Below are 23,582 nucleotides of genomic sequence, written 5' to 3'. Positions count from 1 at the left end.
AGAGAGAGAATGAGAAAGGTTGGGGGCAGGAAGAGAAAGAAAGAGAAGGGAGACTGGTAAGATCATAGCAATGCTGGAAGGATCATAAATCACCAGTGGTGCTTGACTTCTGGAATAAAAAGGTGTAGGGGCTCAAAGGAAATCACATACTCTGCACTGAAAGCTTGACGTATATGAGCCAGTAATGTTCGTTGTGTAAACATACATTCTGCACATGTTCAGTTACATTCAATACTTCATATGATTCAACACCAAGTACAGATCACAAAAACTATTTGGAGGCTTTGTTCAAATTAAGCCCTGCTCCCTCAGCTGCCCTGTCCTGGTGAAGGAGCCCATGGGGCAAGGCAAGTCAGTACAGTAGGGCTTCACTCATACGGCAGGTTACGTTCCAGGCCCCCGCTGAAAAGCGAAAACCGCCAGAAAGTGGGGCCCTACTGTATTCCAGAAGCCACACTCCAGCTGACAGCGATCAGCTGGAGCACGGGGAGCTCCAGCCGCCTCACTCCAGCTGATCACCCACTGGTGCTGCCATATTAGCGGAACGCCGAAAAGCGGGGCCCTACTTGAAGAACAAGGAAGAGCTCAGAGTGAGAATCTACTCTCAACAAAAGTTGAAATAAAAATGGGCCTTTTTATGCCTTTACCTCCAGACTGCCTCTCCCAGGATCTGCCCCCTTGCGGAGAACTTTTTTTTGTTTAAAGCTCCAATCCTCTGCTCTGAAGAGAGGCACTCCTCTTATGCTCCACGGCCTTCCACCTGGTGCACTCCCTGTGCCGCTTGACCAGTGAGGTAATGTGGGAGGCATTTTGTTCCTTGGGGGAAGATGCCCATGAGGGTCATGGATTTGACTCTACAGACCCTGCTGGTAAGGGACATTGTTCGATGGGCTCCCATCTGTCAGCCCAGTGATGTTGTTCGGTGGGCTCCGGTCTGTCAGCCCAAGGATGTTGTTCAGTGGGCTCCAGTCTGTCAGCCCAGGGCTGGTGCCAGAGGATGGCCAGGTTGGACCCTCACTGAGGGCCCCTGAAGGGCTCCTCCTTAGGGTGGTGTTTATGTTCCATGATCCGGGGCAGCATAGCGTCCTGCAACCTGCCCCGGCCATGAATTGTGGCAAGTGAGTTCCCAGATATCCTCCCCAACACAGACAGTGTGGGCTTCAATAAGCCTACACGCATGCCCCACCTACTTCTCCCGCCAGTGTGGATGCTGTATGCCCATGTCATTCACACGACACGAGAGGTGGGGTGCACGAGTGGCTTATTAGCCTTGCGCCGCCTGTATGGGTGTGTGTGTTGGCTATGGCATTACAGGCCCGGAGCAGGCTGATGCCCAAGGGTACAGTCATGCCTGGCACCAGCCTTGGACCCATCCTTAGGCTCAGTGGTCTCCCAATCTCCAGCAGTAAGCTCAGAGCCCTGAACCCTGGCTTAGCTCCTTAGCTGGTGATTCTGCAGGCGCCGACTCTTGTGCCTTGGTCACTGCTGGACTCTGGGGTCACAACACCAGCTGTGAAAGATGTGTGTGTGTGTCAATGCATATCAACATGTGCACTGGTGCTAGTGGGGAACCTTCATATTTAAAGGGCTTCCCCTTCTCCGTATGTACCCCTCAATATGTTAATAACTTCAGCAGAGGCCCTCTTGTGGGTGCGTCCGCCACCTGGGGTGAGGCAAATGGCTACCAGATAAAGGGCCTTCTCGGTGGTGGTGCTCCAGTTGTGAAACACCCTCATCAGAGAATTTGCCTGCCCCTCTGCCTTATTATAATCTCAGCACTCAGCAAAGACTTTATTTTCCCAAGCTTTTTGGACTATTGCTTGGTGCTGCTTTTATGAATTTGTGACTTTTAGTGTGTGTGTTTCATTTTAATTGTTTTATTATTTCTGTAAACCACTCAAGGGATACAACAGAAGGGAGGCATAAAAATACTCATAATGAACAATTAAATAAGTAATGTTTATATTGATTTTCTTACTATTTTGTTGTAAGCTGTTCTGATAGTTTTACTGAAGGGAGGTCTTAAAAACACACACACATAAATATTTTGTATCAGAGTAAATTACATGGGATTGCATAATGGAACTAGCTTGCAGAATTTTCTTGAACTATCACATCTAAGAGTTTATAGGTTTAAAGTGGAAAAGAGCTTCAGGTGTGCATGATGTTGGGATTAAACACATTTACTGGGGATTATGGGATACATTCTACATTCTGTTGTGGGGCACAGTGGGGGAGGGAGGATCTACTTTAGCACATTTATGTTTGAGAGGATTAGCAAAGAAAATTTCTTATCACTAGACCGGGCTAGTCCTGCCATTAGGTGGTGAGGCAGCAGCTTCAGGGAGCAGATTTGGGGTATCAGGAAGGGGCAGCAAGTTGTGAGTTATTTATTTTTATTATTATTGTATTTTTTCCTGTCAGAGAGTGGGGAAGTAGCTTGTGGGATTTTCTGCCTCAGGAGCCAATACAACTAGGCTGGCCCTGGGTACTTTGCAGGTTGACTGGAGGGATGGGGCCCCATTTGCTACTCTGCCTCAGGCACCAAATGTCTTGGGCCAGCCCTAATCACAGGCCAATCCTGATGGGGAATTCCCTGCGCAGAAGAACAAGGAAGAGAACCAAAAAACTTGAAGCCGCCCAGTTTTCCATAATAGGGTGAGGCTCTTCTTACAAGGCATCAAGCTGATGCATGGCTGTTGGCCGAGAAGTGCCCTGCAGAAAGGAACTGAGATAGACCAGAACCACAAAATATACAAATTACAGAAAAGAGTACTGCTGAGCATTTGCAAAATGTGTTTTCCTCACACCTCTGGAGCTTTCACAGCAAGGAACACTGCTTCTAGACAGACAAGTATATTCACCCCCTCTGTAGAAATTAGGCCATCTCAACCTAGGGCTCTCTTTGTCTTCCAGACTCCAGGAGAGGGGGTTGTATCACCACCTACCTGTAGTGAAAAGGTGCTTGACCACGGGTTCAGTTGTACTGCTCTTCAGGCTAGCGCTGGCAGGTGAAGACTGGGTGCGGCCAAGGGCTTGGTGGGGTAGTGGGCTGAGGCTCAGGGGCGTCTGGTAGAGCTGAAGAGGCCGCAGCTGATGTGCATCTGCAAACACCTGCCATAGTGGTGCATGGGACACCAGCCAGGGAAGGAGGGGCAGGTAGAAAAAGAGAAAGAACATTCAAAGGGCCCCATTACTTTAATATTTAAACAGCTTAAAATATGTGGCCAGGTTTAGCCAAACTGTGCAGGTGTCTATGAGGCAGGTATTCTCACTGGTTAATTTGTGTGCAATTTCCTCCCAATAAAAACCTCAGATTTCTGCACGAAGAGGCAACTCAAATTTTGTGACTTTGGCCAGCTGTGGCATCTAATAAAATTACATACATTGAAACATGAGCACATAATTGCTTAGTTTTTAACTTTTTTCTCTTTCAGCTAATTCATTGGGGAGAAGCAAGGAGCCATGTAGGACACTGAGATCTAATTTCTTCCAGTGGAAATCCTGCTCATCCTCTGCTCCCCTTTGTCAGATGCTGTTCCTCCATCCTCCCATCTATTTCTGCTGCCAAAAGGGTGGCAACTTGCTTTAAAAAACAAAACTCAGAAACTGCCAAGTCTTAGAAAGCCAAATTCCATGCCTGAGACAGGATTTCAAGCAGTAAGCTTTTTTACTACATTGGCACACAAACCAGCTACCCACAAGCAGGAAACCAACATAAGCAGCAATTTCCAGCAACCACAACGAGCCAGACTGTCATGGGAAATAGACTCCCTCATACAACCCTAAATGCAAATCTGATCTATGGGGTTTGGACATGCATTCACAGTGTGAACCTATGGCAAAACAGTGATACAGTCACAATGATTTTATTTATCGCATTTAACTGCAGTTCCCATTGTCCCTGACCATTGGCCATGCTGGCTGCTGCAGATGAAAATTAGAATCCAGTAACACCCACAGGTTCCCCATCCTTCCTGGAAGCAATCAAAATGAAGTTTTCCCAAACCTGCTATACCCATTTTAGCAGCAAACCCCTTGCTACATCAATGCTGCACTTCTAGCTACGCTTCCAAATTCTCTCTTTTCAACCCAACACGACGACCCCTTTTCCAATTTCTTTACAAACTCTCCTTTTTTCTGAAGATGGAGATTTTCATCTGTCTGCCAAATATACATTCCAGTGTGAAGTCCACAAAAGAAAGAATGAAAGACAAATGACTCATCCTCAAGGATGTCATAGAGAAGTAGGAAGGATGCGCATAAGCAAGGAAAGGAGGGTGGCTGAGGGGTGGAGGATGAATCACTCTCATTACGGAGACTTCATCACTGCTATCGCGGATGAATGAGGCAATGGGGGAAAGAGAGGCTGCCTTCTGTCTCCTTCTCCAGGTTCATATCCCTAGCAATGCACTTTCCTGATGCTTTGGAGCCTCACCCTGCCTGCTCCTACTTGCTACCATTACTATAGTCTACCTCTGTCTCTGAGTTCTCATCCTCTTTCACAGAAATGTTCAAAGGATTTAGAGGAGATGCCATCCAGCCCCTGCTCAAAAGGCAAGGCTAACTACCCACCATCTCTTCCTAAGAACATGAGTGGGGAACCTTTGGCCCTCCGGATGACTGCATCTGTGTTGGAATTGCTTTTTAATATGTTTTTAAATCTTTTCTTTTTTAAAAAGATGTTTTTAAAGCTTTTTAAAAAATGGTTTTAAAGATGTTTTGTTTTAATATATTTTAAAGTCTGTTTTTATGACGGTTTTAAGTGTTTTTAGTGCTTTTGTTTGCCACCTTGGGCTCCTACTGGGAGGAAGGGCAGGATATAAATAAGTAAATAAATAAAATGTTGCTAAATTACCACTCCCATCAGCCCTAGCAAGCATAATCAATAGCAAGGGATTATGGGAGTTGTAGTTCAGCAACATCAGAAGGGCCATAAGTTCCACACACCTGACATAAGAAGATCCTTGTAGGATCAGACCAATAAGCTACCTAGGGCACCACTGACTTTCCCACCCTGGCCAATGGAAAGTACACAAGCAGGGCAGGAAGGCACGTAGCTCTCTGACACCTTCTCTACTCTCACAAGAACCTAAGAAGAGCCCTGCTGGATCAGGCCAGTGGCCCATCTAGTCCAGCATCCTGTTCTCACGGTGGCCAACCAGTTGCCCATGAGAAACCTGCAAGCAGGATTTGAGTACAAAGAACACACTCCCTTCCTGCAGTTTCCATCAACTGGGATTTGGAAGCACACTGCCTCCACCTATGGAGGGAGAGCATAGCCATCATGGCTAATAGCCATTGATTGCCTTTTCCGCCACAATTTTGTCTAATCGTCTTTTAAAGCCATCCAAGTTGATGGCCATCACTGCCTCTTGTGGGAGCAAATTCCATAGTTTAACTATGCATTGTGTGAAGAAGTACTTTCTTTTGTCTGTCCTGAATCTTCCAACATTCAGATTCATTGGAAGTCCACAAATTCTAGTGTCATGAGAGAGGGAGAAAAACTTTTTCTCTAACCACTTTCTCCATGACATGCATAATTTTTAGACACTTCTGTCCTTTTATACACTTCTATCATGCTTTTATACACTTCCCCTCAGCTATGTGGCCAGTGAAGTGGTGCAGTCAGCCAATACAAACTTGGAAACAAAAAGAGAGGGAAGGAAGCTCTCACCCACCAATCCTCCCACCATTGACTCTGCTGTTACACCTGCTGCTAGGAGGGAGTGGGAAAAAGGTTAGTGATGGGATGGGAACTGCTACCAGGCTGTCCAAATCCGTGCTGGCTCAAATTCTTGCCTTTGAGGTGGCGTATAGCCTTGTACCTCATGTGGAAGCTCTTTATTCTCAGACACATCTGAGAACTCTTGCACGCACAGCAACACTGCAGCATGGTGAGGCCTACATTTAAGTACGAATGCCTCTTATATTGTATCTGCTCCCTGTAGACGAGGAGGAGGGGCTTGTGCCATGCCAGGGGTCAGCAGCCTTTGGAATGTTGGGAATGTGCTGTGGATGCCAGTCACAAAATGGATGCCATGGTAGGTGTGGCATAACACAAAAATGTTGAGCCAGTGGAAACAGGAACCACACAGGAAGAGCAAACAGTCTCTTATGTGTTGTGGATTTATGAAGGGATATTTATAGAGTCCTTTTGTGGGCACTGTAGGAAGTACTGGCAGGCACATTGGTGCCCACATGTACTGCACTGGTGATCCCTGTCTTACAGGGTGGGATTTCAAGCAATGGCCCCCCTTTGTATGTCTCTTCCTTTCAAAAGAAAGGAGACTTCCACGCAGATTTCAACTAACAACAGATTTTAAGGAAGGCCTCACCTGCCTGTAAGTCACTCCCAGCTCCTCAACTTCCTGATCTTCTTCCAGTGGGCTCTCCGCAGCCTCATCCTTCACTCGGAGACAGCCCTCCTCTTCCACCACTTCTTCCTCCTCTTCTTCTTCCTCCTTCTCCTCCTCCAGGCCATCCTGTGTGCCTTTGCTCTCTGTTGACCCATCTATCACAAAGGGCCCTTGGCTGAGGCCCAGGCCCAAGGGCTCCTGCTGCTCTGTCAGCTCCTCTTCAGTCTCTTCAGGGTGCGTGGTGGGTGGCGGTGGCAGCTCACCTGTCTTGGTGATGATCTACAAAAAGGGTCAGGGAGAGAAGGGAAAGAGACTGGACTTCACCCACCTAGCAATTCCAAGGTCACTGGTGAATAATTTGCACCTCATAGGGGGCATATTGGGCCAGCAGAGAGCCAGCACTCAGCTCTGCACTTCTTGTGACCAAAAGTCTAGTGAGTCTTTCAGCTCCAGACACACCCTCCTCAATTGGTAGCAGGACGGAGGGGAAATTGACAGAAATATATGTGCTGCTCCAATCCCCTGTCCTAGGACAGGCAGATGCTGGTAAGGAGGCCTCAGCCCCAGCCATCTTAGAGCATGATGGGGGGTGGCAAGGGGGATCAAAAGAAGGGACATGCCCCTCATTCCTACACACTGACCTAGGATGGCATGCCACACAACATTTGCAAAATTTGGGGGTAAGTATACTGCACAAACCTCCAACTGACCCAAGTCTTGCTAAATGAGCCACCTTCTTCTCTACCCACCTTTCCCAGCTGGATCTGCTGCTGTTTCTGTTTCTCCAGGAAGTGCTGATGCTGTTGCTGCACAACCAAATGCTGCAGCGCTTGCGGGCTCTGGGGTAGCGGGGAAGACTGGGTGCGGCTCAGTGGGCGGTGCCGAGGCAGCTTGCTTACAGTCCGCAGGTTGGAGGGGATGCGCTCCCCTGTCACCAGGGGAGATTGGCCGTGCAGAGGAACTGTAGCAAAGGGGGCTGGAGGTTATCATTAAGACAGTTTCTAGAATACTTCAGCATAGCTCATTTAAAAACGAAAAGCCACAAGTCAAGTTACTAGTCCTCAGGGCTATTTTCATTTAAATAGATGATTTCTGCAGCAGTTTGAAAGCACAAATTGATTTGTAAAGTTAATCTTCCCCGCTCCTCACAACAATTCCTATTTTATAGGACGTGAAGGGAAGTAACATTGAAACAGCAATTAGAACGATTACCCCTTCAAGAGCTCCTGCTGCTGGGCCAGGAGCCAGCTTCTACAAGAATATAGTAATCAGTTGCTGCTGCCACTGATGATGACACTGACCTGCACTCATTCTGCTGGACATTCACAAGCCCGGCTCCTGCAAAGCAAACCACCAACCACCCCATCCCCCAGCTCTTCTTGGTTACTGCCAGCAACAGTGGCTGAATTATTACATCCCACTGCATATAAGTTGCCAATGTGCTGCCCCATATTTTGTCTGTGTCCTCTCCCACTCACCAGCGATTAGTGTGTTTTGCTGTCGAGCCTGTTCCAGGAGCAGGACATGCTGAAGTAAGGAAGCGTGTCCATGGTTGTTGGTCTCACCCTCAAGGGCCACCCCCAGAAGGCAGCTGGGGATGGATGACATGCTCAGGAACTTGCTTGTCAAGGCACCCCCCTGGCGCAATGACTGGATGGCCTGGCGCTCTGCTTCCTGCTGTGTGGAAAAGTTTGGGGAGGCCTAATGGGGAAAAAAGAGAAGGTTTGGTATCATCATGGAAACACACAGACTGCCAAATGGACAGGCTCTTTCCTGAGCTCCACCATCCCGCCCCTCCCCAGCAGCTGAAGTCACTGTCCTGGTGAGGCAAACTTTCCAAATCTTCATATTTCAACGGAGTGCTATATGTTAAAAAAGTGACAAAACATGGAACCTGGTTTCTGTTGCATCCAGAGTTGTTTTCCATGCACACAATTATGTATTTCATTGAGCACACAAATGTTAGATTTTTTTACCCTTATTCTCTCTCAATTCTGGGCAAATCCTAAATTGATTTGCTGAACACTAAGCACTACCCTCCCAGCCCTCTCCATTGTTCCCCTTCCCAAAATTAACTGAAGGCTGAGTGGGTGCCATAGAGGGGCCTTGCAGAAATAATTAGGCCTCAGGTTGAGTCCCAGAGATGGCACTATAAGAGGAGGAGGAGGAGGAGGAGTGCCACCCTGGACTCCTTCTGGGAGGAAGGGTGGGATATAAATTTAATAAATAAAATAGTAATAATAGCAACAGCAGCAGGGACTAGAACGGTGCCAATTTTAGATTGCAATAATTTACGGCATCCAGCAAATATCCTCCACATTTATCCCATTTTAAAAGGCCCACTGCAAATCAGATGTGCGAGGGAGGGGTTGTCCATCACTATTTTGCACCATGTTAGAAGAGCAGCACCCAAAGGAATTAAAACAAAATACTCAGGAGTGGGGCAGGGTTAGAAAAAAGAAGAAACAATGTTCAAAATGGCATTGAACATTGTTTATGTTCAAAATGGCAGACAGCTGGTCTTTAGAATGCAGTGACCTAACACAGGCTAACACCAGCTGCATAACTAGATTCACGTTCAGGGCCAGACCAACGAATAGAAGAGTGGAGCTTTTGCTAACTTCAGCTGGGCTTGGGTGTCCAGAGCACACATGCACAAACGTAAGCTCTTTCCTACTCTTGGGCAAGGAAAACACATCACAGCAGAGCCCAGCAGAATGCGAAGTCTGCCACTCAGCTATTTCCAACTTCTGACGCTGAAAATAGTCTAGTTGTAGACTGGGCACGAATACAGCATGCCCAACTTGAGCCAAGTTTTGTGCTTGTCAGAGGAAAGCAATAAATAGGTTACAGCTGGGCACCAATTGGTTGGAAGAAAATTAAGACCCAGAGAAAAGAAGGATCCTCAAAAAAGGATATCACAAAGCAGAAGGAAGCACATAAAGGGCATTTTAAATATTCATTAGGGAGGATCATCAAATAGTGGTTCCTTCTGCAATTTGGGGATGGGGGGAATTGTGACAGCACTGGAGCCAGAGCCAGAGCCAGAGAGAGATTTTAACATCCTATTTTTAAATTTTATATTTATTTACTTATAATATTTATACATAACCAACTCATATAAAATACCAAAGCAATGTTGCATAGCAAGGTGTTGTAATATAAGAGTTGTATAGCAAGAGTAAAGGGGGGAGTATTAAATGATTTGCAAAGTACAGTGAAACTAATCAGTAGCAGATTTAAGACAAGCAAACAAAAAAAATCCTCACGAAACTCAGTATGGAATTCAATGCCACATGACATTGTAATGGCTGTTAGCATACATATAAGATTTTAAACACACATGCTAAATATATAGAGGAATAGTTCCAAGCTCTGTCATCTTCTGTTCCTTCCCCTTCCAGGAGAACAGGTGGCTGCTACTGCAGTAGACATTGCTGCTTACAGGGACAAGCAAGGCAATATATATTGCACTATCTAGAGCAGTGATAGGTAACTTGGTAGCCAGTACATCAGAGAGAGGAAGTGTGATGTAGTGGCTAGTGTTGGACTTAGACAAGTGAGACCCAGACCTGGGTTCAAATTCCTGCTTCTGCTCAAAGATTATCTTGGGCAAGTCATACTTTCACAGCCTAATTTAAAATATGGGTAGAAGGGAAAGTTTGCCCACAAGAGGTAGGAAGTTATCTCGAAAGAAAGAAAGAAAGAAAGAAAGAAAGAAAGAAAGAAAGAAAGAAAGAAAGAAAGAAAGAAAGAAAGAAAGAAAGAAAGAAAGAAAGAAAGAAAGAAAACACTAATGCCACAACTATGCATAGTTGTCCCCGAGTACATGCCTGAGAGCATAGCGTACTCCATAAATGTGAGTCTCTTACTGTTAAATGGCACTAACTTTATTATAGAACCTGAGAGAGTCAGTTTTGTCCTAAATGTGTCTGGGGTATGCAATTAACGAAAGAGGAACAATACCTGTACTTATTCACACTACACAGTGGTGACACTGGTGACTAAAAAGATTTAGGATAGCTTTCCCCAACCTGGTGTCCCCCCACCCCTGATGTTTTGGACTACAGCTCCCATCAGCCCCAATCAGTGTGACCACATGATGCTGGGGCTGATGGAAGTTGTAGTCTAAACCATGTGGGGAAAGCTGATTTAGAGAAATTGAGGTGCAAGACCAAAACGCTGTCTGCTTTTCCTTGCCATTTTGTTTTTGGAGCAACTGACACCTTCTTTTTCTATATGAAAGTCTGCTTCCCCAAATTCCCTTTCTACTCCAGCATGGTTAAGAAAGAGGGCCTAGAATGGGGATATGCAAATAGAAATAGGCTCAGTTTTCAACAGCTTCCACCAGGTCCTATTAAATGCAGACTGTAGTTTGACCCACAGCTGAGAGGGGCAAAACCTGCTTCTCACCCTGCACATTGGGGATCATAAGGGGCAGGCGGAGCACTTATAGTTCCTGCCATAAGAGTAATCCCAAGTGCCTGCTTTTATTTAGGCACCCCCTAAGCGGGAAATGTGGGCCAAGAAGACGTGGGGTGAGGTGGGGGAAAGGGGTTGAATTTCATACTGAACTGAATGAATCAGTTATTTGTCTGCAGGCTTCTAGTCACGTTCACACATAAAACAGTTTAAAAAAAATAAAGGTGAAAGATGACTAAAGGAGAAGCCAACAGGTGGGTAAGAAACACAGCAACAACAAACCCAGATGTATTTTAAAAGATGAGGATGAAGGAACAGAGATTCGTACCTAGGGGAAACAAGTTGCATGTGAAGAGTTTGCCACACTTAAGGCCTGTTCCACCTGGCTAAATGGATCGTAACAAACACTAAAGTTTGTATTCAAAGGCGGCCTGTCACTGAACGGTCACATGCCTTCATATTCTGCTTGTGGGCTTCCTGGAAGCATCTGACTGGCCACCGTCGGAAAGAGGATGCTGGATTAGATGGTCCTTTGGTCTAACCTAGCAGCACTCTTTTATTTTCAACTTAGTGGCAGCCCCCACAAGGCAGTAAGCACAAAAGAATAGAATGAGCCAGCAACAGGGGGGACCAGCCCATAAAAGGGGCAGCAAGCCACTAACAGGAGCCAGTGTCCCCCAGCAGCCCCCAGTCCCCTCATTAGCCTCACAGCTTCAGCCCACTCTCCCTCTCTCTAGCCTTACTCTCTTTCTAGTCTCACAATTTCTGCTTCCTCTCAGCTTCCAGTCTCACTATTTCTTTTCCCTCCATTCCATAACCTCTGCATTTCTTCCCCCTCCTAACCCCTAGCGTTGCTCTTTCCCACCACCACTACTTAGACTCTGTGTGTATCAAGTGTGCCTTTGTCAAGTGTGCTCTGCCTATTTTGACTCCCGGCTTCCTGCCTGCCCCATCAGCCCGTGGCCAGTGGTTGCCAGTGGCCAGCAAGGTGAGGTTTCAGCAGCAGGCCTTGGATATAACAACTTCAATAGCTGCATATTCCTGACTGCCAGACACTGGGAACTAAACAGGGGATGACTCAGTACTATCATGCCCAGCTAGCTACCCTTCCCCACAGCACAAGGCTCACTACTGTTGCAAGACAAAAGGTTGAGCAAGATGGGCTGTTGCACCTGGGCCTAGTTCAGATGAGGGGAACCTTTGGCCCCCCAGATGTTGCTGAACTACAGCTACCATCAGCCCCAGCAGGCACAGCCAATGGCCAGGGATGATCGGAGTTGTAATTCAGCAACATCTGGAGGGCCAAAGGTTCCCCACCCCTGGCTTAGATGGCCTGGGGGGATCCAAGCCAGTGCACTCATATTTAGGTTTCTATTAGGTTTTGTGGGTAGTGTGTACTCACGTTGAGGTGCGAATTTGTCACTGTGACGGTAGCCTGTAGTCCTAAGGAGATGTTGGGAAGAGACGGGGAAGTGTACAAGCTGAGCTGGCTAGCTGACCCATCCATGTTCACAGCTCGGTGCTGGGGCAGCATCTGCTATATAAAAAGAAAGAAGGATAAAGACAGTGGGGAGGGGGAATATAAGAAGAAACAAAAGGATAAGAAGTTGCAACAAAGCAAGAAAAAAATGCTCTTCCAGCTTCCTTGGTTTGATCCCACTAGCATGACAAAAGACATCTGGAGTGTAAATACCAGAAGGCTGGCTTGTTTATTCATTTATTTTTGAAATGATGCCCCCACACAGTTCCAAAAGATTGCCATTTTCCCCTCTGCTCTAGCAAAAACAAAAAAGAATTCTGCGGCACATTAAAAAGATGGGCATACCATGTAGATATGCTACAAGAGGCAAATACAATACAAAAAAGTAACAGCAGGTAGCACTGACAAATTCAGACAGCAATCAAAGAAGGCCTCACTCCCACAACAACAGAAGGCACCATCTGTTTGAGGCCACATTCACATTTTACATTTATTCCACTACTATCCCACTTCAAACAGCCATGGCTTCCCTCAAAGAATCCTGGGAAGGGTAGTTTGTGAAAGGTGCTGAGAGTTGTTAGGACACTTCTATTCCCCTCACAGAGCTACAATTCACAGAGTGGTTTAACAGTCAATCACTCTTCTAAGAAGTCTGGGAATTGCAACTGTATGAGGGGAATAGGGGGTCTCCTCGTGACCAGGAGTATAGCGAGACAATTTTCATTGGGGGGACAGAGACAAAAATTGGGGGGACAGAAAGGTTGGGGCATTGGTCACTATAAAAGAGGCTTCTGGGAGAAAAAGTTTTCATAGGTAATGACAAAAATAAACCCCAATTTATGCATTTTCATTAGGAACTATGACTTGTGAAGTTTACAAAAAAGCAAATCACTTTAAATACAATATTTTCCACTTGCAAAATAGCTGTGCAAACTAAATAACTGTGACTAGGAAGTAAATGTATATTGTGCAAGTCATCCCACCATAATGATCTGAACTGTTAATAAAGTGAAATGTGCCATGATTTCTCTGCAAACCCACAGAGGAACAGTTCACTTGAAATTCCTTCAAATATATTACTTTCAAAGGCCACAATTATTAAGTTTTCTTTTCTCTGATGAAGCACTGAACACCTGTATGGTGTCACCATATACATTAAAGTTGAGAATGAATTTTCACACACAGCTGTAGATGCAGGAAAGGTGCGTCCTGCAGCGTACAAAGTGTACATGCATGGAAGGGCTTTCACAGGTACAATGTTTTAGTAAGCTCGTGAACTGTGAATTTAGTTCTCCTGAGGCACTGCTTCCCAAAACTAACTACCCTGGTTTCCTTTGCCATGCCAGAAAAGTAATTAAGAGAAGTTTCACTTCAAAAATTAAATTAATACCTATAAACATCACTTTTTTATTTATTATTTGATTTATATCCTGCCCTTCCTCCCAGCAGGAGCTCAGGGCAGCAAACAGAAACACTAAAAACACTTTAAAGCATCATAAAAACAGGCCTTAAAATACATTAAAACAAAACAATGTTAAAAACATTTTTTTAAAAAAGTTTTAAAAACATCTTTTAAAAAAGGGTTAAAAACATTATTTTAAAAAAACATATTAACAAGCAATTCTAACACAGACGCAGACTGGGATAGGTCTCAACTTAAAAGGCTTGTTTTCATAAGGAAATGCTTGACAGCATCACGTAAGAACTAAACGTGTCTCCGAACTACAGGTGCTAGAATTAACTGCACAAACATACAGTCTCTGTTCTATAGAAAGGCCCTGGGCCAGCCAGTTAACACTGCTTCTGATGGCTCTACCAGGAAATGTCACACACCCTATTTTGGTAGGTTCGCATGAGAAAAGTTAAATAAGATGAATTATTTATAATGATTTGCACAGTTAAGTGGAGGTCTAAAGTGTTGCAACTAAGGCTGTAGCCGTATTATTCTCTTCAAAACCATTCTGAAATGGAACCAGCTTGAAAGGATATCATTAACTTTTTTTAACAAATGAGGGGGGAAATGCCCCCCAGACTTGCACACAGAATATTCCAGTTCCCCATTGCCTCAGCTAAGTTAATAAGGTCTCATTAGGCTTCCTGGGCCTTGGAGATCCACCTCACTCACCTCTCTCTTAGGTCCTGCCCTGGACTCGACTAGGCTGCTGCACAATCTAGCCCCCAAAGCCTAGGCACATCCACCAGATGCACTAATAGCACCCACCACCTACAGAGGCTGCCTGAGCACTACGGGGGGGGGGATATCAGCATTGCCCACAAGAAAAAAAATTTCCCACTAGATCCATTCCCCCAATCTGGCCTTAACCCATGACAACTGTGTTTTATAACATTTTTGCATTACTGTGAAACAGTGTTACGAGGATTTGTTGCTTAACAATGTGGATAATGGAATTCAAGGCAAATCAAATCAAATTTTATTAGTCAACAGATAATTGAATCATCAGATAAAAACAGATATTATCACAACCTCATCTTAAAAAATGTAAATGGAATATATATAAATAAGTGAAATAATACTTTTAAAAAATTACAAAGGACCAAATAACACACAGTTGGTTTAGAGACTATCAAACAACCATTAATAGATTTAAGTTCAAGAATTTGGCCACTTACTCCATAATTGACTTTTTAGTACCTTGAAGTAATAAGAGATTCGCTAATATATGATTTATTAGCTTCATTTTTTTATTTTTCTTTTTTTCTTTTCAGAGGACACCAGCTAACCTATTATATATTGCTTAAGCTTATATTTTACTGTCTACTTTGTTGTTGCAGTGGACTAGATCTATCTGCCTTGCCCCTTTTGACGAGTTCAAGAGGTACCATGGTTCTCACCAGAGGAAAGTATAATCAATTGAGCTTGGCCCCAGTGACAGATGATAGTGATTCTTTAATCAACAAAAGATTACCGATTTCTTTAGCTGCAATCATAGGAATTGGGTAAATCGGGTAAAATCAACTACTGAAACGAAACTAGATGGGGTTGAGACTTTAGACTGGTCCATGAGTCCTAACTACATAATGAAAATAATGGACTAGGAGAATCAGAGGAATGGCAGGTGCAGTCTAGCTATCGAAATGGCTGCGGAGGATGTTCCAGCCAAGCAAAGATGTCAGAGTAGCTTCAATCATTCTGGTAAATTGACACCCCCAAGTGGTTGCAAGGAGAAGAGTTGTGCCTCACCTCCCAAGAAATCACCTGATAATTCAACATTTGCTGACAAGGTCTCTGAGTTTTTACTCAGTGACGAATTTACTCAGCAATCAACACGAGCTGATTAACAGCCTGTTTACTAGTTGGGCAGACAATGTTTCCCATATTAAAAAGTTCCTGTCTGAGTGCAAGGAGCAACTAACTACTTTAATAGAACTTGTATTAGCAAAATTGACCAGAGGTAGTAAAACGAACCCTAGAGTATTTGATGTGAAGACTCTGAACAAAGCCAACTTTAGATCCTGGATTCACAAGAGCAGATGAGCCCTCAGCTCAAACAAATTGAATAGGGCATGATGGTATAAGCTCTAGCAAAAGAACCAGAGATAAAAATGCAACAGGCTCGGTTAATGGGAAATTGAAGCGTAAAAAAACTAAATCTGCTCTATAAAAAAACCCTAAAAATATAAAAGCAACAGTCAGCATGAACAGCTCGTCCAGTATGAATTTTAATAGGCTATTTAAGCTATTGGATGAAAAAGAAAAGAGACAAGAGAAACATTCTCCAAGACTCAATAACAAAGTGAATAAGGATATCCCCAAAAGTGTATGTGTGACTACGGAACCAAGCTCATCTTGCCAAATGCCCAATACTGAAGTCTCAGATATATTACAAGACCCGTGGTCTACCTCACAAGTACCCTATAAGGATACCTCCCCTCATTCGGATTTAGCTGATCAGGACTCTACATTGATTTGTACCTTGGCAGATAAATGTTGGTGTTTACAACCCAAGAAACACAACTTGGTATTAACTAACTTTCCAAAGCCTAACAGTGTGCTATCACAACCAGAACGCATAGCGCACTGAATACAGCTTATACTGTATTTAGTTTCTCCAAGATAACATTAGAGTAAGGTTCTATTTGGAAAGCATGTCAATTTTGGAATTACCCAAAAATATCAACCATGACTACGGTCCCAGGCTATGGTCAGAAGGCACATAAGGCCAGCTTCCTGCTGAAGCTAAGCAGGGTCAGTCAGGTCTGGTCAGTGCCTGAATGGGAGACCACCTGGGAACCATATGTAAGCCACGAGTTTCTATCACGAAAAGAAAGACAGGATATAAATGTAGTAAATAAATAAATAAATAATGACGTGAAAGTTTCAACTGTCAGTATTTAAATGGGGGATGTTTCACCAGAAGAGGTAAAGTTAATTGAAAGCTATACCACACTCCCAAAGCAAGAAGAAGAGATCCCATCGAGATTGTCTCCATTGAAAGAGTTATTAATGGATAAGACTCAACAGGGTTCTGGGGTTACTACGACACATCTATCCATGACTGTGATCTCCACATGGGTCTGAAAGTCACTTCCGTGGAGGCAGGAAGCATTACTAATAGTGGGGAGCCTCCAGAGTGTATCACGGGTCTCTTAAATTCCAAGGCAGGCTTGGCTTTAATTCCAAAGACTGTGGTATTACAACCACCTAAACTACCCCAAAACAATGTTGCTTTAAGCTCTGGAGGGAGGGACAGTGATCTATTTGATTCCACCAAATGTGATCCTGAGCCAATGGATATCTCTATTGTTAATCATAAAGCTTCAAGTTCAATAAATGCAGGTTAGTCTGCTTTATGACAGCTAGAACTGCATGAGATTGGTCGTCAAAATTCCAAGTTCCCTTATAGGTCTGCTTTAGGTTTTTCTAGCCCCCAAGTACCATTGCCAGATTGCTGCGTGATGGGAAATTCAGGGAGTTAATTAGACACAATTGAAGAACTGGACTGACCAAGATCAGTGAAGGGCAATACGGCCTTAAAATTTTTAGCATGGAACACTGCTGGATGGAATGCTAAAAGTATGGTAATAGAATTTAAAAGTACTAGCAACCGTTGGTGTGTTGTATTGTATAAATATGTGTATGTGTCTTTTAGATCTGAGAGAAGTATGGAGGTTTTGCATTCCTGGTATTTTTAGGTTTAAAAAATGCTGTGTGTACATTTGGTTGGCTACTCTGAGAACAGGATCCTGGACTAGATGAACCTTTGCCTGATCCAGCAGGCTGTTTCTGTGATGATCATAAGATGTACTGTTTATACAAAGGACACCCATTGTGGAATCACCTTGTTAAATACAAACAGGTTCCTCACTGGTGAGGCAGGTGCACTCTCTGCATGCTCAGGCCATTTATTTCTTAGGTTTCTAGTTCCTAATCATGTCTCCTTTGGTGGTGCTTAGGCTGCATCACACTTTGATTGGGTGGAATATTGCCTGCACATTTTCCTTCTCAGTAAGCCAACTGGCAAGAACCTCCATGTCTTTACACCTTTAAAACACAAGCACACCACAGGATCTGGACACCTGACTTAAAAATTCTCCTCTCTGTCACTAGCTTATTGTGTTGTGTTGGGGAAATTACTCTGGCATTCTTTCAATCAAAGGGGTAGCCAACTAGCCATGACTTACAGCAAAAATGAAACAATAGTCAAGTAGCACTTTAGAAACTATACATAGGAACAGAAATGCAAACAATGAAAAATACAAGAAAATATCCAAAAGTAGAATTTTTTTTAAAAGGCTAGGTTTTGCTAGACACTTTCATGAAATACATAATAGCGGAGAGAAAAATGAAATTGAAGTATTTGTAAAAACCACCAGATTCTGACCACAAAATGTTTGATATCCACTAGATTTTCCACTAGCCACTAGACAGTAAAATTTGCTACCAGACATACACCTAAAAACACTAGATTTTAGTGGGGAAATCATTCATTTGGCAACAATGGGGGAGATGCTCTGCAGGGCATCACAATACTGTCCTTCCTGCCTTGCTTTCCTCCAGTTTCAAACCCTTAGGTTTGCCAACTCCCTCCCTCCCTCCATCAAGATTTGTGTTCACTGCATTCACACTTTTAAGTCTTATATATGCTGTGTTTGGTATCTATTCCCTTTTATCCATGAGACAAAGATACTGTGGATTCTTGAGGAGAACTTTATTGATCACATCCAGTCCCATTCTTGACCTAATCCCTCCTGCCCCCCTTTTCCTCCCCTCATCTCTGGGGCCCTGCTCAAGGTAAACTTCTTAAATTATACAGCCAATTACTATAGTCAGCATGGATTTTTCGCATTCCGCAATGTTAAATTGAAAATGCCATTCTGATGCTTCCTATAAGCTCATTTCAAAACAAAACCTTACAAAAGTTATAGTCCTGAACTCAGAAATGCTTGCTTAACAACCTTCTCAATTTTCATGGCGATACACAAAACAGTCAGAGAGAATCAAGAGTTCAAAGTGTAAAAACAGAGAGAAAAAACCAGACCCCTTTTGGACATTTTTCTATCAGAGTTCTCATAATTTGTTGAAGTTAATTAAAAATCAGGCATGTTCACAGAGTACGTGTAATCCTATTGCTGACCTTGCCCCATATTCTGACCATCTTCTGCATTTAAAAAAAAATTTCTGGCTGATTTTAATTAATTTAAGAAATTAAGCATTGAATTCAATGATAAGGCCAGGCATGCTCTGTAAGAACCAACTATCAGTGTTCCAAAAGCCAAACTCACAACTGCTGGGTTTGCCTAATCAGGAGGCCATGCCCACTCCAGACCTTGATTTCACTTTAGACCATCATGGCTTCCCCCAGAGAATCCTGGGAAGTGTAGTTTGTGAAGGGTGCTGAGAGGAAACTCTTATTCCCTGACAGAGCTCCAGTGGCCAGAGTGGCTTAACAGTCAGTTAACAAACATACAAAAGTGTAATTTTCCATCTTTGGAGATGGCAGGTGTTGCCACCACTCACCATATGCTCAGAGGCATATGTTACCAAATTATTCCAAGCTACACAGGCAGTGGATTAAATTGTGCAAGACCAACCCAAATTGTGTTTGCATTTTCACAAATTAGTCGGGCAGTACAGTATCTCAGAGAGGAGGTCAGGTCTCCTGCTCCCCTGGTGCATTCACTATAGATGCCCAATTTCCCTGCTTTTTAATTTTTGATAAAAATATCTGTTGGCTATAAGTACGTTCTTAAACCGCAAGGTTTTTTGCCTATTAGTGAATTCAAACTTATTATCAACAGAATGCAACCCTGTGTTCACATTCCCTTGGTAACTTTGCCCTGCCCTTTTCTTTGAATGCCTAAACTGTATTTCTAAAAGCTTAACTGAAGTTTTAAGTTACTGCAATGCTAGAAAATTGGGGACTGAAGGAAAACTTCTGGAGGGCAATGGCCTCATTTGTCGTCCCCCCTCGCTACAACCCTGCTCACAACTCTCAAAAACCTTCATAAACTACACTTCCCAGGATTCTTTGGGGGAAACCATGACTGTTTAAAATGGAATAATAAATGTATGGTGTGAATATGGCCTTGGAATTGCTTTTTAAGATGTGTTTAAAGATTTATTTTTTTTAAAAAAGATGTTTAAAGATATTTTTGTGTTTTGTCTCGTTTGCCACCATGGGCTCCTTCTGGGAGAAAGGGCAGGATAGAAATTTAATTAATAATAATAAATCTCATTCAGTCTATGTAGTTGGGAAGGTGGTATAAGTATTTCAAAATGGACAGTTACAATGTGTGTTGAGAAAACCACTCACAATCCCAACTGAGTCCACGTCTATCTATTTATTATTTATAATAATAATAAATCTATCTATTTATAATACATTTATAATTTATAATAAATCTATCTATTTATTATTTGTATTTATAGCCTGCCCTTCACCAAATATTGATTTCAATGAGAGATACGTGCAACTTAAGTCTGGGTTCAATCATTATAATGGAACACCTTGAATATTCATCATTCAAACTCACTTCTGTACAACATGAAATATCTGTATAATACTGAGTAAATTCAAAATGCCTTATAAGTGTTAAATAACAAGGCCCAAGACTAATTGAAACACTGCCCTCTCCAATTTTGCTCAAAGTTTGATAGTAAAAGTCTTAAATGTAGAAAAACTCAAGTATACCTGCTATTGGTCTCCCAGTAATCTAACTGGAGCAAAGTTATAACAAATTTATCACGAGGAAAGGAGCTAAAGCAATTAGCAGAACTTGGCATACACACAAGGAAAACATCCTCTTTGGTATAGAGAGTCTTCTGGAGCAGCCCAGAGAGAAGGCTTATGGGCCTTGTATTATAGGCAGTGGAATAAAAATGGCAAATACATAAACTGCTGCATGAAAACGACAGCTAAGGTGAAAAAAGATCTTCAGCTTGTAAATATAAAGGTTTATGTTCCACTAGAATTGTACTGTACAGACTTTTTAACCCTTGAGCCCTATTTTTTCAGGTACCAAAAATATCTAAGAAGTAACCAATTATTTTACAAAATATGCATAAACCTATCCTACAAAAGATGGCAGCTACCCTGTTGTGAGAAAAAACATAATGACGAATGAAGTTATTAGTCATTATGAGACTCAGTAAGGTGCAATGTATATTGATAGCATTGTATAAATGAATGAATATGTTTCCCCAGACAAATCCACAGTAATCAGGGGGCTAATTTTGAGTCTCAATCAATTACTGAACTACGATCACTGGGGCTAAATCACAAAACATACCCTACCATCCTAACGGGAATCCTGTTGAGAGGTTTAATCATAGTCTCCTAGTTACATTAGGCATTTCAGATAGGCCCAACTACACAAAGCATTATACAACTGGAGAATCCTAATATATGTTTGGTAGACAATTTTTTACTGCCAATTCACTTATGTTTTGGAATCAATCCAAGGGTACTATGACCAAGACCAAGACACAGTATTTATTGTCTACAATTTATGTATCTCCTTGTGCCAAAACATTCAAGGTGATCTACAGAATGAAATCACGGCTTACAGTCTAAGAGATATGATTAAAAGAAAAGGAAAATGGAATGGAAAGGGAAGAGGAAAACAAGTAAAATTCAGGTACCAACTCTTTCATACTGTTACAACTTGAAGTTAACAGAATGACCTGGTGGAATGCTCACTGCAAGAGACACTTATGGAAGGGGAGGAGACAAACGGCCTCTGGACCTAGCCAGGCAAATGGAGTTTTTTTTTCCTGTGTCACCTCTCCCTCTGATGCAGCAACATGGAATGTGATTAAAGGAAGACAGTTATGTGTGTGATCTCACTGCTAAAGAGAGTGAACAGTACCAGCTAGCTAATAAACCACAATGATGCTAAAATATCCATCAATAAATGATGGATTCAAGTACATAACTTGAGTCTACCTGAATCTGAGGTAGTAGCCAAGATACCAACAGAGCCTTGCAGAACAGGAAGAACTGGACCACATCCAGCAAAATGAAAATATTAGGCTTTTGACTTTGCAAGTATCCTTCCTCATATTTGAGATCCTCATTTAATATTGCCTTACTGCAGTTACCTCTCTAATTTGCTCTGGTATACTAACTGGTTCTTTCAAGTTATGATCATTGCAAGCTAACTGTTGGAATAACAATATTTATGTATTTATTTGACTGCAACTCGACCCTTTTGATCCAGAAGGATCCCCAAGGCAGCTTACATAAAATAATAAAGCACAGTCGAACTGGGGCTGCTTCTGATACATAGCCTTGTGCTAGGGTAGTTGCACCTGTCCAAACTGCCAGTTCTCATAAAGCCATAATAGCTATTCACTTCCCTTTCATCCCATCTCAACCCCATGGTTGCTTGCCTTTTGCCTGGCTGAACGCTACTTAATACAATGGCAGCAGGTTTTCACTGTGCCAGGGAAGGAAGGAATCTGATGCTACACTTGTGCCTCAGATGAGATGCTGAGTGATTGCAGCCAGATGTTGGGTTGCCAGGCTACACGCTTCTTACCTTCTTCCTGATATCTCATCAATTTTTGCATATCATACTTACTTCTACTAACATCCAGCACACTGGAGGATCTACAAGTGAATGGCTCATTGGTAATATGGCCAATATTTTTGGGCCTGTTAATCATGTTGTCCAGGTAGGTATGGGGATAGAGTTTAAGCAGGGTTTTTTAAAAATGACCAGGATTTCTTGTAGTATTTAGTTCCTAGATTTGTTTCTGTCTTTGGTTGTCCATTGTTGTTAGTGAGTAGCAGTTTCACAAAGGGACTAAGGGAAAGTCTGTTACCCAGGGCTATGCAAGGAAGACAGTGTTTTCTTGGATGAGTTGTAGATTCTTGTGGATGCATTGGAGAGGCTTTAGCTGGGAATTGAAGGCAACAGCAAGAGGAGTTATGTCAATTTCTGTACTGATCCAATCTTACCGAGCAGATCATTCTTCGGTACCAATCTGGCCTTGTCAGTTTTTTTCTTCACTTGACAGGGTTATTATAACACTTTTTAAAATGCTTTATTCAAGTTCTTCAGGTATGGATCTCTGTCTGAGGATCTGAAGCAAATGCAAATGTACTGCAGGATTTGCCATTTGTGCAGTACTCTGGGTGGTACCTGGGTGGGGCGCAGGTGTAAGGTGATATTTATATGTTCAAAATGTAGACCAATGTTTAGGTGATATTTATATGTTCAAAACGTAGACCTATGTTATATGTTCAAAACTTATACCTACCACATGGACTGTTGCAGGCTTAAGATAATGTTGATGGTGGAACCAATTGAAATTCTGGTGACATTTTTCAACAGTGCCCTTCCCATGGATCTGATTAAGATGATGTCATCAAAGTTTCTCAAGGTGAGAAGAGAAACTTGACGTTGGAACTGAAGATGCATTGTTCCTTGGGAAGTCCTAAGACAACACTGACCAGCAGACAGCACTTTCTCTTATAACAAGGGGAAGCATCCTTAAGTAGTCTGCTAAATGTCCAAGTGACTGGGGGCAGGGAAGGATGGGTCTGCCATATGGGAGGCAGTTACATACCCTTCTGATCTGCAGCTCAACCCTGCAGAGGTCAAGATGGGAAGAATTCCATTATGCATAAGAGACAGGTGCCCAAACTCTTTTTCTCACACAAGGATGATAATAGTGAAGTCACATGAAGATATTCCAGGGTTCCCCTCTGCTTTGCTTTCCAGAGAGGAAATAGCTTTTCTCTGTAGTAGTTCAATGCACTTGGGAAGGTTTGTTACCAGGCACCTTGACAATGTTCACATGAACAAACTGTTCATGAGTAAAAGCACATGCTCCTTTGAGGGGCACAAGCTGC

At 43.0% G+C, this 23,582-nt stretch overlaps 1 protein-coding gene across 1 annotated transcript in view; it reads right to left on the bottom strand.

Annotated features, from left to right (window-relative positions):
• HDAC5 (histone deacetylase 5) overlaps positions 1–23,582 on the bottom strand; it is a 96,354-nt gene that overhangs the window by 22,428 nt on the left and 50,344 nt on the right. Inside the window, 5 exon segments of the mRNA XM_061590616.1 lie at positions 2,949–3,114; positions 6,339–6,638; positions 7,109–7,320; positions 7,838–8,060; positions 12,184–12,315. Coding sequence (XP_061446600.1) covers positions 2,949–3,114; positions 6,339–6,638; positions 7,109–7,320; positions 7,838–8,060; positions 12,184–12,315 — 1,033 coding nt within the window.

Source organism: Rhineura floridana, chromosome 11 (genome assembly GCF_030035675.1).
Source record: "Rhineura floridana isolate rRhiFlo1 chromosome 11, rRhiFlo1.hap2, whole genome shotgun sequence".
In the NCBI taxonomy this organism is placed as follows: Eukaryota; Metazoa; Chordata; class Lepidosauria; order Squamata; family Rhineuridae; genus Rhineura; species Rhineura floridana.
Note: the sequence above shows the minus strand (reverse complement) of the source record. Positions and strands in the feature narration are given on the sequence as shown.